At 40.8% G+C, this 19711-nt stretch overlaps 3 protein-coding genes across 3 annotated transcripts in view; all 3 read left to right on the plus strand.

Annotated features, from left to right (window-relative positions):
- Positions 1-1744: 1744 nt before the first annotated feature.
- LOC139608845 (FERM domain-containing protein 1-like) lies at positions 1745-3414 on the plus strand. The gene is made up of 7 exons (XM_071462950.1): positions 1745-1816; positions 2035-2125; positions 2381-2460; positions 2625-2683; positions 2895-3026; positions 3072-3117; positions 3202-3414. Exons 1-7 carry the CDS (start codon positions 1745-1747, stop codon positions 3394-3396), a joined length of 675 nt encoding a protein of 224 aa, XP_071319051.1. The 3' UTR covers positions 3397-3414.
- A 2669-nt stretch (positions 3415-6083) lies between these two features.
- ghdc (GH3 domain containing) lies at positions 6084-11716 on the plus strand. Its single transcript, XM_071462949.1, has 11 exons — positions 6084-6449; positions 6644-6946; positions 7981-8177; positions 8290-8484; positions 8666-8785; positions 9047-9344; positions 10040-10229; positions 10642-10713; positions 10820-10953; positions 11062-11150; positions 11259-11716. The coding sequence occupies exons 1-11, from the start codon at positions 6365-6367 to the stop codon at positions 11478-11480; spliced, it is 1905 nt and encodes a 634-aa protein (XP_071319050.1). The 5' UTR covers positions 6084-6364; the 3' UTR covers positions 11481-11716.
- Positions 11717-16764: 5048 nt separating this feature from the next.
- The window catches only part of kcnh4b (potassium voltage-gated channel, subfamily H (eag-related), member 4b), a 35951-nt gene continuing 33004 nt past the window's right edge, over positions 16765-19711 (plus strand). The window contains exon 1 of the mRNA XM_071463111.1: positions 16765-17378. Within this exon, the coding sequence (XP_071319212.1) occupies positions 17303-17378 (76 nt within the window). The 5' untranslated portion in view covers positions 16765-17302. The remainder of the gene's footprint in view (positions 17379-19711) is intronic.

Here is a 19711-nt window from a genome sequence, read left to right on the forward strand (position 1 = left end):
CCACGCCAGGACAAAACCACTATACGTACTGTACTGCATGTTTTCTCTGATCGCCTTTATTCATCGACTCTTCAATGTGAACAATGCTTAACCTGGGAATTGTATTCTACAGTCTAGTGTGTGAAATATGTCGAAGAGCAAAATAGTTGTTTGTGTTGGAGATAAAATTGTTACCTCTTGAATGTATCTCATCTGTCCCACAAAAGGTCAGTGTGATATTGTAGAATACTCGATAGAGTCGGTACAGATATGATCTAGTTTTTATGAACCACTCGTGGGGGTTGTTGAGACTCATTGCTACTGAATCTGCATTAACAACATCCCACCACAACTATGTACAACTTTGTAGAATAAAAAAAACCATGCCTGTATCTGGGGAGCAGGTGCCTTTTGAATGCACTGTAGTGTTCTTTGGTTGTGTTTTTTGTTGTGTTTTTGTGCATGTTAACAAAAATTATTTCATGTAGAAATCCAAAAGAACATGGTAGATTGTAACTTAAAGACAAATACACACACAAGTGGAGAGAACTTGTGGTTACTAAAAGAAGAATCACCAGCTACTAAAAACAAATGTCACCTTTCTGTTCTTGCTTTCTCAAAGCAAAGCACAATTGGCATTAGTAGATTTTGTTTTTAAATAAATTAATGATAGATTAACAATGGTCTCGTGTCTGTTTTTTTTGTTTTTTTTTTGTGGATGGGATCGTAACTGGATATCAACGGCAATATCTACTTATGTCTAATTTGAAGCAGCACTTAGCACAACACTTAATGAGGGCTATGTACAATAATTATGATTATTATCAATTATTCTGCAGATTGCTTTCCCGATCATTTTGTCTTCAACTTGTCAAGATGTGGTGAAAGTTGCTAAATTATGGGGTGCCCCGTTAGCCTAATGATTATTGATCTTAAAACTTGACCACAGTGTGCACAGTTGGATCCAGCCTTTGTTGCATCCCTCCTTCTCCCAGTGTATCCAATCTATACACTGCTGAATCTCAAATATAGGAAGAATGTCCCCAGAAAGGTCAAGGTAGTCCTTGTTACATGTGAGCATCAGTCCTAAACCCCAGATATATACACAGTACTGTGCAAAAGTTTAAGGCGCTAAAAGTGCCTTAAAGTGAGGATGCTCTCAGAAATAATGTCATGAATATTTTAAATTTCAGTTAACTTTATATAATCAGTTAACTTTATACAAAATGCAAGAAACTGAAAAACCTAAGTGAAATCAATATTTGGTGGGACCATCTTCTGTCTTTAAAAGACTTTAACACAGTTTTCCAACATACTTGACAGGTTGGTTGCTTCAAGCATCTTGGAAAATTTGCCACAGTTAAAACAAAAAAGATTTTGGGGACCAATCGGATGCCTGGCACATCTACAGAGCCAAGAATGTCTCCGCAGTACTGTTTAAATTATCATATATGACAGAGAAGAGCAGCACATAGTTACTTTTGAAAAACAGAAACCAAAAAATGTTGAATGTGGTATTTTTGCTTGAAAAATTGATGAAATTACTAATTGATTTTCAGTATAACTGAACAACTAATCGATTGATTAACTAACTGCTTCAGTCTACAGTTAACTTCACAGATTAATGTGATGCCTCTTTGACCGAATACACTATATAGTGAGTGGGTGTCAGGTTGAGGGGGGAGGGCTGACTTGTTGGCTGAGCTCATGGGAGGACAGGAGGGAGATATATGGAGGACAGAGACGTACGCAAGCTGCTGTGACAATGAGGACGAAACAGAGGCGACAAGTGTGCATCCTTCTACCCAACAAGCAGCACCTGGACTGTACTGTCAGAGTGAGTGGCTTTGTGACTTTCAATGTCCTTTATTGATTCGTTTTATTGTTTTTAATAATTATTTTTAATGCATCACATTCCCCAGATTTAGTTTCCCACTTAAAGGCCTACCTTCTACCTAATTATCAGTAAAATACAGCATCGGTGTGAATCCAGATCTCACAGGTTTGGCTTAGCCATCTAGCTCTTGTGTACTTCTTATTGTGTGTGTTTTCCAGGTAAAAGCCAGAAGCCGTGAGGTGCTGACCAGCGCGCTGAAGCAGCTTGGCGTCAGTGATCTCCAAGTCTTCAGTCTGGCTGTTCTCAGAGGTCAGTTACTGTCTGTGTGGGAGCTCAAGGGAAAATGTTTACTCTTCATTTATTGAGGAATGCTGAAACTTAGGGAGGCTGCTCGTAATGACTGAACTTACTTGTGACAAAAAGGGGAGAGAGACTCATCCTCCTATCTGCCCGTGAAGTTAAATGACATTAATTATTGCTAATTGGTTTAATAGACTGTGCACAATATTATCAGTGGACTTGATGTTGATCGATGTTCCTTGAATATGTGTATTTTTTCCTTAGATAATGAATATCTCTTTCTCAACTTGGACCAGAAGCTGAGCAAGTACTTTGGCAAAAGATGGAGCAGAGGCTCCACAGTCGTGAGTTTTTTTATTATCTTACAACTTAATGAACATCAGGTATTTGCTACATGATTTTTGTTTACTTCTTCAAATGTTAACTGGACTGCCTAGAGATGTTAGCGGAAAACAGACTCTTAATGTATCTCTTTGACTCTGTTGACATATTTATTCTATATTTTCAGGTCCCATTCATCGTATTTCTGAGAGTGCAGTATTATGTAGAGAATGGGCAGCTAATATTGTGAGTTGGTGTCCCCTATACAAACCATAAATGCTCTGCCCTCTGCACATGCCACTGTATAACTGTTGTGTCTTAACATCATGTTTTCTTATCCATTAATATTTTATCAGCTGCAGCCACATTATGGAACAATCAGTGAAATTAAATGAAGGCTACCAAACCTCCGTGAAACGAAGATGACCTCTGTGATTCGCTCTCCACTTTGTTCCAGCAGCAGCAAAGTACAGCAGCTCTACTACACTGAGCTGAGGCAGAAGGTGCTGCGCTCACAGAGCCGCCATCAGGAAGCTTTGTTCTTCCATCTGGCAGCTTCTGCGCTTCAAGCTGAAGTCGGAGATCTGGAGCAGAGAGAGGGGAATGGAGAGGAGGACGAGAAAAGACAGGAGAGACAACACAGATGTTACTTTCTTCCTGAAGATTACTTCCCCTCCTGGGTAAAAATAAATAAATAAAGTGTGACGCCTTAAACTTATCCTTGGAAATCACAGTGATTTTTATGTGTGTGCTTGTGTCGTCAGCTGATAAAGCGTCGTGGACGAGACTACCTGCTCCAGCACTGCCCTGTGTTGCACGGTGAGCTGAGAGGTGTGCCACGTAGCCGAGCTGTCCTGCAGTTTATAAAGGAGGCCAGCAGCCTGCAGGATGGAGCGGTCACCTTCTACAGGATGAGACGGGTCAGACTGCACCAAGTCACACCTCAGTGTTTAAATTAACAGAGAAAAAACACCAGAAATCCCTCACAGGCCCTAATAGCCATAACACCACTGGACCTTTTATGATGAAACGCAGGAAGATGGTTACTGATTTGCCCTTTGTCATGCTGCATTATTTGTTTATCACCTCTTTGGCCTAATCATGGCTCATCCTGCTAAATTTCTGCACATATTTAACTGAGGAAACATACTCTTTGCTGCAGCATCTGTTATATGAGCTCATGTTTTATATTTTAAAATTCTGCTTCTTCATCTGTTGTTTATGTGCAGGAGAAGAAGGAGCTGAGAAGTTCAATCCTTCTTGGTGTGGCAGCGAAAGGAGTCCATATTTATCAGGTGGGTCCTCCTCAGTGACAGACAACTTAATGTAAAGTTAGGGAATTCATTTTTGCATGTGTTTATTAATCCATGAAGGGTTTGACTTGTAGATGTAAATACACTTTCTGGAACTTTCTGAATGGATTTAATCCTGAGTTGGCTTGTATTATAAATGTGAACTGATTTGATTTTTCTCAAGGGGGTGGAAGGGAAACTGTCTCTGCTGTATGATTTTTCCTGGACTGATATTGACCGATTCACTTTCCAGGTTGGTCCTAAGAACACTGCACACACCTAAGCATACTTACATTCACATAAACTTGCATATTGACCCTCAACTCTCTTTTTTGCCACTTTCCTTTCTCTTGCTCTCCAGGGCAGCAGGTTTGAAATCGCTGCAGTGGGCTCTCTGTGCCTCCCCAAGCTGGTGTATTACACTCATTCAGCCTTTCACTCCAAACACATCCTGAAGCACCTCAGTGACAGTCACCGGCTCAACATCGACACCAGAGATGCAGTCAACTGCATCCAACAGCTGGAAGACACGCAAGGTCAGCAGGCTCATCCCACTCCACTTTTAGACTTTTTGAAGTACATGTACAAGTTTTTGCAATATAGATTACTGCAATCTCAACAAAAAACATTCTTCTGTCGCTATTTCAGACACATCACAAACTGGACTTGGTTCCAGTTGGTTCCTTTAAGCCTCCTCTCAATAGATTTTGTCATTCCAGTTAGAGCATCCTATCATATATCCTTGGGAAAGCCTTGTGAAGAATATTATTTTATCCCCAAATAACAGCAGCCTTGAAAACAAGCAGTGAACAAGAGAATACTGTGGGACCTTTAAACCTGTTTCTTACATAATCACAATCCAATGGTGTCTCCGTCTCTTTTTCTCGGTCTGTACCTGCAGCCAGTCAGTTCTACAAAGAGGCTTACATCTGTGACATGACACGCTTAAGACAGAGACTTCAAAGCAGCAGCCTCACATCCTCCACGTCTGACTGCAGCGTTGCAGTGGGAACAAGCACAGCCTGGTCCAAAGAGGAGGAGGAGGAGGAGGAAGAGGAAGATGAAGGCTCTGTCACAGGTCAGCTGAGAGGAAAAAAATATGTTCCAAGAAGACGTTGCAGGTCTCTATGCTCAAATATACTTGGCAGCTACTTGTATATTCTATTCCACAAAGGGTTTCTTAGAATACACAGTAAATGATAATAAATACAAATAGGCTGAAAATCAAGAGTGCACATTGAGCATCTCTGTGTTTGTGTTTACTGTGGCAGAGGTTAAGTTGTGCGTTTATGAATCAGAGGAGGTTTTTGTTGACAACCCAACTGAGGTGACCTGGCTAGCTGAGCTCGTCCATGGTGTATCTGTCGATGGACCCTTGGTGTTACCATCTTCTTGGGCAGGTTAGTCCAAAAAAAAAAAAAAAAAAAAAAACACACACACACACACACAAAGACATCTAAAGGTCATCTAAATAATCTTAATCATATGTTTATGATTTCATTGCACACCATATTGTTTTATGTTTCATGATCAGCTGTCACAGAGGAAATGAAACAGGTGAGCGAACTGCAGATCTCTCTGACTGATCATTTACAGCACAGTGCAGCATCAAAGGTTTCAGTGTTTTCTCTGATCTTTTGCAGGTTTTGAGGAGGAGAGCTGATGAAGGGGTTTCTGTCGACTAATGTACCGCCAGAGGCAAGATGGACTCATTACATGGTCTGCAGCTCAGGACAAGACCTCTGATATTACTGCCCTGATGCTCACATTCAAATTAGTAATCACAGACCTGACATAGCACATATTTTTAAAGATTGAATTCTTTTCTGCTTTCTTGACATTTGGATTATGTTCATATTTTGTCTGAAATCTTAAATCAGAATTGATGGGATTTTTATTACTAAATTTAACTTTCATGTATGAGATTTTCTGAATAATATACAGGGGTTCTGACTTATTGTGTAAATTTGTTGACTCTTATCCTCAATATTTTTCTTTCTTTCATGATCAGCAAATATACAGACTCCATTTAGTTGTCAGATACTTTACAAGGTGCAAATGTAAATTACACAAAATATATGACTGAAAAATAAACTACTAACACCAATAATGTTTTTTGGGAAGCTTATTCTTGACATTAGTCAGCAGTATGAAGTTATAATTGGACCATGAGCTCTTATTAAGTTGATTTTGTCAGATTATTTTTTCTTTAGCTGTTCTGTAAGTTTCTTTTGCTTTCTCTGACAACAATTAACATAAAATATTACATATTTAAAAAAAATGTAAAAAAAAATGCTGTTTTTTTTCAATCTATTTTATATACTCCCAGAATTAATAAAGAGAACTCGACATTAATCTCGTTTGTTGTCTTTGCTGTTGTTATTGTTATCACTTATCTTCTATACATTACAATATATAATGGTATAATATGAAATATGAAATAATAGTGATATGAACAGAGAAACGTCATCGCACGGTCAACCAATCAGCGACAGGCTGTGACCCAAACACGGAAGCAGCTCAAACAGTTGCGAAGGCAAAAGTTAGGAGTCTCCTCTTCACACATCAATGCAGCCTAAACGTTATTATACACAGTGAAAACAACAGAAACACTAGCTGACATCATTTTGTCTAGATGGCTGTCTCTTGGTTTCGTGTGGCTGTGCCTCTGTGCGTTGCGGTTTTATCGTTTGCTGTCGCCATCGTTGGACAGAAGCAGGGTAAGTGGATTCAATATGAAGAAAATAAATGTGTTGAATGATGGAAAATGTTGCTGTGACATTGTCCTGGAGGAGCAGCTGCGTACAGTCGTCCGTCTTGACTCTGGATGAAACAGGTAGCGGATGTCATGTAGACTAACAGCGCCCCCACCTGGCTCTTTCTGTCTTTGTTTGTGTTTCTTGTGTAACCCCAGGACTGTTCACGGCGATGCCGCCTGCCCTGCCCGCCGCCCTCGGTGTCTGCTCTCTGGCCGGGATGGCACTCGTCTGGAGGGACATCAGCTCGAAGATGAAGGGTGAAAACCGGACGTTAAGCGGTCTTCTGAGTCAGTATCTGGGGGTGAAGGCTTTGGGCTGGCTGGGCAGGCGACAGAGGAAGAAACTTGAAGCCGATACGCTCAATGTGAAGCAAGTCCAGGAGGAGACTCTGCTGAAGCGCCTGCGTAAAAACGCAAACACATGTTATGGAAAACAGTTTGACTTCTGCTCAATCAAAGGTAAGACATGAAACAAGACTGTGGAAATGAACAGGTCCAGACGTGTGGGAGTTGGTGGGAGCAGCTCTCACACACAGATTTGTCCTCTGACTGACTGTGATGTAATGTTATGTGTTGGTTATATACCGTCAGGCTCTATGACAGCAGGGCCGGAACCAGGATTTTACTGAAATCAGGGCTCCCAAAGAGCCACCCTGCTCCCCCTAGAAATCTTTCATAATTTTTCTTCACATTAATGTAATGGTTGATTATTTTCTTGAATTTGGAGTCTGAAAAATGCCTTTCATGATTAATTTCAGTTTAAAAACTGCTTATTTTATTAGACATTTGGTCCAAAAGAAGTTTATCTACGTTGATATAACATGCCACATTTAAGAAGCAGGAACCACTATTTTTGGTTAAAAATGGGCTTAAAAGATTAACGAACCATCAGAATAGTTGCAGATAAAGTTTCATTGTCTCGTAGATTGATCGATTAACTGTTGCAGCTCTATATTATTTAGATTTATTTAGCAGTTAAATTACTGACTTTTTTCTTTAAATTTAATTTACCCAAATCTTTTCTTTATTTCTTTGTTTCTTTCTTGTTTTTTTAGACCAATTAATTATTTAGTTTATACATTTCAAAAATATTTTTTAATACCCCAAGTTTTCAAATTGCATGTTTTGTCCAAAAACAAGTAAACTGAAAACCCATAAAAACATGTTCAGTGTTCTCTCATATAACCAAGTATAATATGATTTTGACTATTATGCTGTCAAATGCATAATAAATTCAATGATCTATATGAAGCTGTGGGTCACTTGATACAGTTTTAAAAAGGCATGAACATGGAAGTTCATTTTTGACCTTGGGGACAGTATGTATGGCATTGTAATTTCAACTCAAAGGTCCAAATACTTGCTTTTTCTGAGCCTTCAACTTCATCAGTGAAATGAAAATAACAAAATTATGAAATGCAGAAATCAAAATGATCTCTTCACAAACTTTATCGTTAAACTGTTTGTTCACAGTTACACTGATGTTGTTTCAGACAGTGTTAGCTTCCGGGCACGTCACCCCATCACCACGTACGAGCACTACCGAGAGCTCATCAGGCGTATCGCTGCAGGAGAGGACAAGGTGATCATTGCTGAGAAGCCGCTGATCCTGGCCATGACCTCGGGGACGTCAGGACACAGCGCCATGCTGCTCAGCACCAAAGACACCAATACTGAGTTCTTCCTGCAGGTGAAGCCACTGTTTGGTGTTGATGATGTGTTGGCTCTGTTGCAGCCTGTGTTAAGCTATTGTGCATATAGAACTATGATGATAACAATATTTATTTATGTGTTTCCACCAGGGTGTGTCTGTGTGTTTGGATGCCATGCGTCAGGCATTCCCTGCAACTGACAGCCTCCAGCGCACCACCAAGTTCTTCTACACACCTACATTTCGCCAGTCTGAGGCCGGCATTCCCATCGGACCAAACTCATCCACACCAGCTTCCTCCCGCCACATGCTGAACCTCTACACCACCCCAGCACCTGCCTTTGAGGTACAGCAAACATATGGATCAGTGTGGGCGTTTACGTCTTCGCCACATGATGAATGATTAACAGTGTGTTATTAAGTCTTACTCCAAAGTAGGTAGCAGGTTTTCTTTTGGTTTGGATACAGCACTTCATTCAATTTCTGAATGATTTCCAACTAAACTGTACTGTACCCTGTCTCTTAAGGTTCCAAGTGAGAAGGACACCCTCTACCTGCACCTCCTGTTTGCTCTGAAAGATCCTAGTGTGGGAACTCTGGAGTCCAACTTCGCCTCCACAGTTTTCTATGCTTTCAGTGCCCTACAGGTACTGCATTGTTCACTTAAAGATTTATTAAGGGTTGCATGTCATGTGTAAATTGCGGGGATTTTGGCATCATGCTGTTCTCTACTTGATTAGATTCATAAATGTGCAAAACTATGGAAAATGTTACAGAATAATCACTATTGCGTCAATTGAAGTTTATAACTGTAAAATCTCATCTCATCTCAATCATTATCAATCTATGAAATCAGCACTCAAGTATTAGAAAAGTGATTTCTATCTGATCTCCTCTCTGTCCTGTAGGATCGTTGGCAGGAGCTCGTGGAGGACATTGAACAGGGAAAGGTCAGCAGTGCTCTGGCTCTGGAACCTAACGTTAGGGCCAGGCTTGAAGCTCTGATGAAGCCAGACCCAGAGAGAGCCGCTCAGCTCCGGGCCCACTTCCAGGACGGCTTCAGAGGGATTGCTAAGCGGCTGTGGCCTCACCTCCACCTGGTACTGGCGGTGGACTCAGGCTCCAATCAGATCTACGGGGAAATGTTGAGGGAGAATTACTGCCAGGGAGTTCCTTTCTACTCACCCTTTTATGCTGCTACTGAAGGTAAGAACCAGTGTGCAACCCCAGACTCCACTGTGGGAAGAGCTGGTGTAAATGAAAAAGTGATTGTCAGTTTTGATGGTAGAGTGGCACGAAAATGTGACATAGCAGGTGGAGGGTGTGTATCCTACTGAACTGCAAAACCCACGTGGGGCCCCCAAATCCACAATCAAGCCAAGTGAGCATTAAATGTGTATGTCAGTAGCATTCATGCAGCTAAAACCAGAAAAAAAGTGTTGTTATATCATGACAGGTAGTGTCATACAGGGAAGAGACATAAGGACTACAAGGAAAAGACTGCAAAACCCACAGGGAAGCCAGGATAATAGTTGCTACCCAGCTGACTCACATGAGCTGATTGCTGTAGTGAGGAGAAAGAAGGTGAAGAGGAACAGTATCTGAGAGGCAGAGAAAAGACTCTGTGTTATGTCAATAGGACATCACAGTATGTAAGGAAAGAAGATTGATAAGATTAACAGAAAGTTCAGTGAATTCTAATTGCGGTCTTTTTAGTCATTTACCATATAAAGTACTTTTACTGACTACTGTTTCACAAAGGCAAAATAATTAAATCAAGGTCTGAGCATAAACCAGTGATGGCACCAATTAAAGATTTTTAGGATTTTTTTTTCCTTTTTATTATTTCTTTATTTTCAAGTTAGTTTGTCAGCTTTAACTGAATGTGTGGGCCCCTGCAGGTCTAATAGGGGTGAACCTGTGGCCTCAGGAGCCAAGCAGACGCTATCTGCTGTGTCCTCGCTCCATGTTCTGTGAGTTCCTGCCAGAGAGCAGCCTGGAGGAGGAGACGCCTCACACTCTGCTGATGGAGGAGGTGAAGGAGGGACAAAACTATGAACTTGTAATCACAAACGCTTCAGGACTCTTCAGGTATGAATTATGCTTTTTATTTTTTAACACGGTGTAGTGAAACATCTATCTACCTGCCTACAGTAGGGCGCTGGCTGTCATTGTGCTCAACTGTAGATAAACATTTTCTCTCATTGTTTGTGGCCTCTGAGGTCAGAGGGTTGTTCAGTCTGATTTAAAGGGTAAATGTCAATTAAGGGCCCCTCAGTCAAATATTACCCTCCATAAAGTTTTGTGAATGAAATGATGTCCCATAACTACTTTGTGTCGTTGGTATTGTGATGTGCTTTCAATTGACTGCAATCCATCGTGACAGAATATGAAGCTAATATCAAGATTTGTGCTGTGGGTCTGATATTATCTGATATTAACTATTGAACATTATATGTGTTGGACAGCTGCATAAATGACACTGGTATGTTCTGTTTTACAGATACCGCATTGGAGACATTGTGAAAGTAGTTGGGTTCCATAATCAGTGTCCCATTGTCGAGTTTCAGTACAGGTACAGTACAAATATGCTGTGTGTAAAGTATTTCTAGTTGTTCTGTCTTTTGTTCTTGTAAATCATGAAGCAAAATATTTTCTCCCTCCTTCTGTCCCCCTGTCAGACGGGGTCAGATGTTGAACGTTCGAGGGGAGAAGGTGTCCGAAGCGTTGTTCCTTGGTGCTCTGAAGAAAGCTGTTGCTCAGTGGCCAGGAGCTCAGCTGGTCGACTACTGCTGCGCTGAGAGTGGCATCCTGGGTAAGATGTCTCGGTAGTGCCTCTCAGTCATCTGAATTTTTCATCTGTGTGTATAAACTCTTCTGAGCAGTGAGTCAGGCTCACTTACTTCACTTCGTGGTGTTGTAGGAGATTCAATAGGTGGCTCGGACCCTCATTACCAGGTGTTTGTGGAGCTGAAAGGTGTGAGGAACCTCACAGAGGAACAGCGATACAAGGTAAGACAATCCCAGAAAGCAGCAAAGATACACAGCATGTTTGCACTTCATCACACAATCATTCTTTATTGTTTTTCTCTCCATCCTGTCTTCTCTCCTTCCTTCCAGCTGGACATCTGTCTCCAACAGGACTCGGCTGTCTACAAGTCTTTCCGTATCAAAGGCAGCATCGGACCAATGAGGGTGCAGCTGGTGGCGGAGGGTGCGTTCAAGGAGCTCCGTAAGCAGATGATGGCCTTCTCAAACACCTCACCCAACACTTTCAAAATGCACCGAGTGCTGCGCAGGAAAGAATACGCTGATTTCTTATTGGGAAAAACGGTTTCCTGAAGCAGCTTGTTGTGGGGAAGGAGACAAAGCTTTTGACTCTGACTGTGATGAGCGCTGACTGACTGACACGTCCTCCTTCATTAACTTTTCATGAAGGAGTTGGAGAATTGTGCCTTGTGCTTACGTTAAAGGCAAAAACGCATCATTCATTTTTCACAATTTAAAAATGTTGATTTGACTGGTTTATTTTCTCAGCCATATTTATAATTTTATTAAAGCAAACTGTTAAACTGTTACTGTAGTTTTGTTTAATTAACTTCATCTCTCCTCCATGACAGTCAAAGTTCAACCATATGTAGTGTATATACTGTACCAAATATTTACTCTGACTTATGGGTGAAAACCGCTACATAAATTCATCTAACCAGGTTTTCATTTTGTCGCCTTACGCTGTAATATTCTTGATGATAAAGTGTTTTATGTTTTGGCGGTTTTCGGGGAAGCTGGAGAAAAAGCAAAAGAACATAAGAAAACTCTCCCAGGACTTGGCTTAAATTTTTTAAATATTTACACTGCTACAAATATTACCCACTCAATAGATACCATCTGGTGTTGTTGAATGATTTAGTATCACCTGTGCAGTCAGCTGTGAAGATTAAAGCAACAGCTGGAAAGATTTACAGAGGAACAACAATACAAGGTAAGACTATCCCAGAAAGCAGCAAAAATACACAGCATGTTTGCACTTCATCATACAATCACTCTTTATTGTTTTCCACTCTTTATTGTGAAAATAAATGCCTTGTTTGCCTAAACCATGGAGTGAGGCTGCAATGCAACAGAGAAAAACACTGAAAACTTAAGGTTGTCGTTTGACAAGTAATGTGTCGGTTATGGCCTCTCACGCTGTAAATGGTAAAGGAAAACCTGAAAGTAAAATACTGTTGAGATTTCACTTTATCAGAAGCAAAGCTATGAAATCTGGGCTCATTAGCATTTCATGTTTTGTCCCTTTTAGTAACCTTGTGGAGAGTGGGTGTAGTATGCTGGGAAAAGAAAGCAATTTGTTGTTTATTGTAATATGTCATTTCTTGTAGCTGAAAATCGTGCATTTGTCTCCAGAGCTGTGAGCTGGGCTTAATAAGCTCTCCCTTTTGAATAACACTATCCAGATAATATGAATTTGCCAGCTTTCTTTCAGCACCTCCTGCAGTGAGCTGCTAATTTCTGCCCATTTTGAGCCCAGAGGATCTTTCAGATTAGAAGTTCTGTTGCTTCTTGATGACTGGCAGAAAAAACACTAGCTGGCGAGGGTTTACTTTTCACCATCTGACCAACTACTGTACTTGGTTTTTTTTTTTACAAAGTCCCAGGATTTTATCATCAACCACTAGAGGGGGCTAGTCTTATATGTCAGACATATACAGTAAGAGTCCTTGGTGCAGTCTACTTCAGGCAGCCAGATTCACTACTTATTTGTCTCATGATCCCCTTTCTCTAAGCTGGATTCTTGATCATATCTCTGTTAGTGCCTTGAGACTGAAGCCTTTCACTGTAAGTCATCTAAACACAAAACCAGAGAGTCTGAACAGCAGTTTACTCATTTGCAAATGCAGAATAATGGACATTTTTATACATTTATTTTAATATTTAGAATAAAGATAGTATGGGCTTAAATAATTGCAAACTTCAACATGATAGTATTTAATGTGATTTTATACTGACTACACCTCTAGTCAACCATTTATCGTGTTGTCAACACTGAAAAAGGCCCTCACTGAAAGTCTGTTAATCTCATGTGTTGTTGCATGGCACGTTTCCCTCCTGCATGTCTCCCCGCTCACAAAGTGGGCTAATATTTTTAGTAATGTCCCATTTCAGCAGAGATTTGACACCGCTCTGGCTTTATTTTGGCTTCATAGTGTGATCAGACCAAAGTAGCAGTGAAGCGATAACAGCTAAATTTGCTTCATTGAAGCCCAAACCAAATGGCCCTTTCATGAGATGGTGACGCAAAGGAAGTGAGGCTGAGAGGCTGATTTCCTCTCTGAAGGCTTTGAACTGTTTAACCTGTAGTTACCTGAGGAAGTGAGAGTCTCTCATCTTCCTCACGTTCTCCAGCATCTCAGAAGTTACAGGTTCATCGCCTGTTGACTCCAGAAGCTTTAACACAGGCATTTATTAGCTTTAAAGAAATGACAGCACGAAAATATTGACACTGAAATGTTGCTTTTCTTTGCCATTGTAACAGATGAACAATGAAACTGTGTGACTTGTGTTGAGGTTTAACGCCAGATGAAGGATAATATTCATCCATGGGTAAAAAAAATTCTAAAAACAAAATCTTTCAAACCTAAACTAATAAAACTGAAAATGCGGCAAATTATAAATTGTGCCTTATTTTCTCAGTGTTTAACAAAATTGCACTGAAAATGTTTGTGTTTTTTCTGCGTTCACATCCTTTTGTAATGTTATTATTCTAATTCCTCTGTTGTTGTTCTAACTCAGTACAATAGTTTCTCAGAAATGTGAGCGACTGATAATCTGAATGGGGGATGAACACAAACTTCTCGATGATGAAGCTGTTTTATTGTGAGAATATGATATAGACATCAAGCATGTTCTGTCATTTGATCCATGCTTTAACTGTTTTTCTTATTTCATTACAGATTCTGGTCTTTTTCTAGTTGGTGGTGTGTGTCTTCCTCTGTCTGTCATCCTCACAGGCCTCGAGGATTTGTGCGCACACACACACACACATAAACACAAACACACAAAGCTTCTGTGCACATCTGCTCAGTCACAAGTTAATTCAATGTAAACAGAGATTTGAGAATGACGGGCCTGATTTCTCAATGGGTTTGCTGAGGGAAGGACGACGTGTTTAATTGAGAGAAGGGATGTTGCATGTTGAGTGAATGATGCCGGCCGTAAAGCTCATCAATCTCAGTTTAAATCAGGATTATGGGTTTGTTGTTTTTCATTCAGGAGAGTTCTTCTTTTTCTTTTTTTTTTCTTTTTCTTCTTTTCGTAATTATCAGTAAACAGTTGATTCATTTTGCATGTCGAATTTGAATTTACCCATTTTAAATGAAGTGATATCCCTCAAGTTTCCTCTCCAGCAGACAAGCTAGGAACTATGGGAAATGTAGTTGGAATTGTATTTCACCTGGCTGTCTGTGCGTCACTCTGTCGTATTAGACTGTGGATAGTGTACATGTTTAATGGATTAGCCTCTTTATTAGAGACAAGCAGAGATGGATGAACTACAAGAAGACGGGACAATGAGAGGCCATTAAAAATAAATAGCAGTGAATAGCTGCCAGGGCGTGAATAGGATCCGAGAGGGGGAACAATACCCTGTTACAGTCTGCGAGGCAGTCTTTTACTTTCACTGGTTGTCTTTTTTTCACCCCCTTTTTTCTCCAAATGTAGCTCACCTGTGCTGCCTTGTGGATGGATTAATTACTCTCTGCATTTTAATCACCTTTTCTCCACAGAATTTTCTGACTGACAGCATGTTAATGATGAGTTTACAAAGTGTCATCTTCTTCTCCACACACAGTCAGCATTTATTTGAATTTAATCCAATTAGCAATTTTATATATTTAAATTTTATATCAAATGTACCCATACAGTGTCATTGTAGTTTGCTGCCAGGACCGTCAATCAAGATCAAGTCCAAACTTATTTTTCATCCTAAAGATTACAAACTTCATTGTTGGCTTAAAGAGACGCCCACACAGCTGCTGAATCAATTAAACTTAGGAAGATTACCAACACCCCCACAGGAAACTTAATTATTTTTTTTCTTTTCCATTTTTGCATTAAGTTACATTTTATGTGTGGTCTGGGAAATATGTTGGAACAACTTTTCTTTTTCTGACCGGAATAGAAAGACTCTTGCATTCCAGTTTCAAACCCATTATGTCACATGTAGGCTATTTCACATGCTCCTGAGTTGTGTGAGAAAAAAACACAGCTAGTCCTGACTGCAATGCTAATTTAAATGTGGAACTTATGAAGTTGGAAAACAGCCTTGAAATGATATATTGTTGTAGAATCTGCTCTGGGGTTTTCCTCTATCCTCCGAGTAAATCTATACAACTTTGACATCCTCCAGCTCCACATAAATCACAGTGACAATTCTGCTTCGCAGTTCAGTAAGACTCAGACCTTTACTCCTGAAAACCTCTTATTGTCGACTGTAAAATCAGCAGAATTGTCTCAGTCTTTTGCCAATTTTCTGTAAAAAGCTGCATACATTTTAATATGGACAAATTATGTTAAAACATTGCATCTAAACCTGTGTTGTCATTTAACATCTCGTCAAAAAAACATCCATCTAACCAGCAGGTTTCTTAGTGCAGTTTGCATTAATATTTAATAAGAGTCACATTAATTACATTAATGGTAGGCTCATCTTTCCTTCTTTGCTATAAAATCTAATGAGATTACTGTTGACAAAGTTCATTAAAAATGGACAAGATATGTTTTAAGATAAAACATCACTGTCTAGAGGTATTTCCCTCATCAGCTCAGCGGTGCCTTTGCTTGGGTCAAAGTGAACTAAGACGCGTCGTTACTTTGGTGTGTTCAGCATCAAGTCCTCATGAAAAACATCTCCAGGCTTATCCTTTTAATCCGCTCTTAGCGGCTTTCATCCCAGAGCTTTAATTCTCTGATGAGGATACTGTAGAGGCTGAGAGGGCAACAGTGACCAGCTCTACCCAGAACACAGAGACAAGTTTGAAACAGTCATATTCTAGGAATGGGATCTGAGGGCTACAGCTCATGCAACTCCTTCGCTCAGCAAAATAGATGTATAAGAAAAAAATAAATGAATGTGAATATATCTTCCCTCACACTTTCACAATGTCCCTAGAGTGAGACTCCCATGAGAGAACAGCACAAAGGGACACAGTCCAACAGAATACAATAGGCTGCATTGACCGGCATGCAGGTAATCCATCTTTCCTTGATTTGCAGACATTCACACAAAAGCCATGTGCTGATAGTAGCACTATGGGGTGTAATGGTGCTGTCACCTGCTCCGAAAGCATCCTCCCTCCTCCCTCCTTCCTCCACCTCTCGCATCTCGCTCTCACACCCTCTCTCTCTCTCCGCTCTCTTTGTCTCTATAGCCCCACCACAGATGAAAACAGGTCCCCACAGAGGATACCAGCATCTCATTGGCTGGGATATCACAGGAGTGGATGGGAGCAGGAGCAAGACAGACAGAGCGAGAGAGAGAGAGAGAGAGAGAGAGAGGGAGGGAGAGGGAGAGAGTAGTGAGGAGGGGAGAAAGCTCAAGAAGATGCAACTACTAAGATGCATCCTAACAGAGCACTGAGCTGAGGGATGAGAGAGGTGTAGACACATGCTCTGCCCTTGTTTTTTGTCTTGCAGATCCTTGATCTCCTTCTAGATGGAAAACGCAGTGGACTTAAAGGATAACTTCCTCCACATTGCTGCTGGAATGAGCTTTCAGGCTGAAAGGTGCAGACAAGCAACAGCTGGGCTGACAGATCTGAAGCTCTTTGGATCTCAGCGTCACCTGGACATGATCCCTCCTTGTTGACTGAGCAGCTGCTGGTGATTGCTACTCTTTATTTCCACTTATCTGAGCTGCCCACACCCGAACCCCTGCATTGTTGAAGTGAGCTATTTTAGTCTTCCCAGGCAGCACTATTGTCTTTGGGAGAGACATCGCTTGGAGAAGGGTGGCTGCTTTCACTGTAAATGTGTGTCCCCGCGACTGCCACTGGACTGTCACCCTCGAAGTCTCCTGCATCTGCTGAGAGCCCCTGGAAACCACCTGCTCTGATTCTGGGATGGTGTGACCTCAAGCCAGCTGTTGGCCGTCCCACATCTGGGTCAAGATGCCGGTGATGAAGGGCCTCCTGGCCCCCCAGAACACCTTTCTGGACACCATCGCAACGCGCTTCGATGGCACTCGTAAGTACAATGGAAACACTCTAAGGATGATAACTTGTAGTTTTTCACATTCCTTATTCGTATTCTTTCAAAATAAGTATAAATTGTGGCCCAGTAGTTAAAGTGGCTGACCATGTAATTGCTGCATCCCTGGTTTGAGTCCAGCTGGGGTTGCATGACATCCCCCCATCATCCCATCTATTGAAGGCAAAAGATAGTTCAATAATAGTCAACAACAGAATCTTTTGTCAGCTAAAGGATGGTTTTCATCCCAGGAAATAAGAAATAAGAAAAAATAAGAAATAACTTGCTAGTTGCAGCATGCTTTATGTTTTCTCTGAGAGAGCCACTGCCAGAAACAAATTCATTCCTTTTCATCACCTGCTTAAACTGGAATATGAGCAAGATACATCTGTCTTCAGCTCAGTCTCTGATGCTTTGTATCTGAACCAGAAAGCCCCCCACATTGACTTACTAATGCCACATCTGCTGCTGGATGTAGCATTCTACTTGGATGTAGAAAAAAGTTTGTTTGCACTTTTACAGTAAAGATGCAATCTGAAAATTGACCCTCAGAAATCATGTTGTCTTTTCCCATTTGTTTCACACAGTAAGCTCCAAACTAGCCGCTGCAGCCATTAGACAGCTCTGCCATTTCTGCTTGGCTGGTGTCTCTTGTTTTTTACCTTGTGCCACCTCAGGGGAGGTTGTGGCTCGTTGTAAACAAATACCATGGGGATGTCTGTGTTTGTTCGCTTGTCGATTCAACCTGTCCTCTCTCAATCAGGTGCAGTGGCCTGAATGAATGGCTGTTTCACTGTTATTCTGTGAGCTGGGTCTCAGTCCGACTTGGGGAAATAAACACTGTGAAATGGGTGCCGTTACTGTGTAATTGATGTGTAGGGTATGCAATTATGGCTTTAACTTGTGAGTCAGGCATCCTAATGAGGTGTTAGAGGATCTCTCAAGAGCTTAAAGCACTCTGATATGTTGCTCATCAGGAATTATTCTTGTATCTCAACAATGACTGTAGTTTTAAAACACAATTTAGGAGATTTGTGGGATGACAATATACACACATTGAATCTAGAGATGATGTGGCTAGCACAGAGTTCAGCTGGAGAACCATAGGTCATGCCCTCATGTTGCATCTACCCAGCTGAAGAGTCCTTGAGCTAAATTAGCTCTCTGCCAACTCCAGAGGGCTGCTGGCTGGTTGAACCTCCTCTCTGACCTCTCTGTGTGAAGGAGCAAGAGGCAAAGAAACACTTTCCTCTCACGCTCAGTGTCTTTACTAATGTGTAATACCATTTCTCATAGAGACTAATAGCAATATTTATTTTAAGAAAAACCTTTCATTTCCTTCTCTGTTATGTTTATTCATTATTGATAGTAATTTCCACAAACGTGTATTGCTTTTCGAGCGTTGAACTCTTTCTCTTTTACACGTTGTGGTTTTTAAGTCTTGCAGCACAATTGCAGCTCTGGACATGACAGCTGAGCCCACATCTACCACTCTGCAGCAAATTTACTCTGCTACAAATTATTTCATATTTTTAACATTCACAACAAGCACTATAAAATTGCTTCACTTCAGTGTGGCAGGGTGCTTATTCTTTCTCCTGTGTGCCAAATAATGGCCATTCAGAGCAACAGACAGGCAGCAGGATGCACATCTTTGCAACTACATGCCAGTTTTTGCCACTTCCAAGTCATTCTCAAAGCCACCATAAGGCTGTGGCTCCTAGAGGAGTGGCAGGGTGCCCACGGCTCAAAATAACTTCCTTCCTGTTTCCGGGGCAACAGGGTCCCGCCACTTGACATGGATGATGCTTGAACATCTTTCTTTGAGAAAAAGATGGTCCGTTAAAGAGAAAACACTTGAACTTGCTTTTCCAATCAAGGACTTTTAGACAGCAGATGGTCTCTTGTTTCAGAAAACAAGTGGCATTGTGGGTCATGCAGGTGTAACTCCTTTTAAGTATCAGCTCAAACTGCCTTCAACCTGCTGCAGCTAAAGGAGGATTTTCATTTTTGTCTGAAAACAATTTGTATATATATTTATTTTATATTTATTTATTTGTTATATAATTATATATATATATATATATATATATATATTTCGCTCTCCTTTTTTGAAAAAAGTTGCTTCACTTGTTTGACCTTCACTGTGCAAACTAATGACTGAGCAGAGTTTGACACTAGAAGAATGTTTTTGCATCCATCAGCTATTTTCTATGCTCATGGCCCGGTATCAGACAAATTTTATTACGTCTTCAAACATGAGACTCTGTCTGTCCCTTGCAGCTGATGATAAAAACAGCTTTTTGCAATGTTCAGTGTTCAATATAGGC

Source organism: Trachinotus anak, unplaced genomic scaffold (assembly GCF_046630095.1).
Source record: "Trachinotus anak isolate AG129_WGS33_773 ecotype Australia unplaced genomic scaffold, CSIRO_AGI_Tana_v1 ptg000025l, whole genome shotgun sequence".
NCBI lineage: Eukaryota > Metazoa > Chordata > Actinopteri > Carangiformes > Carangidae > Trachinotus > Trachinotus anak.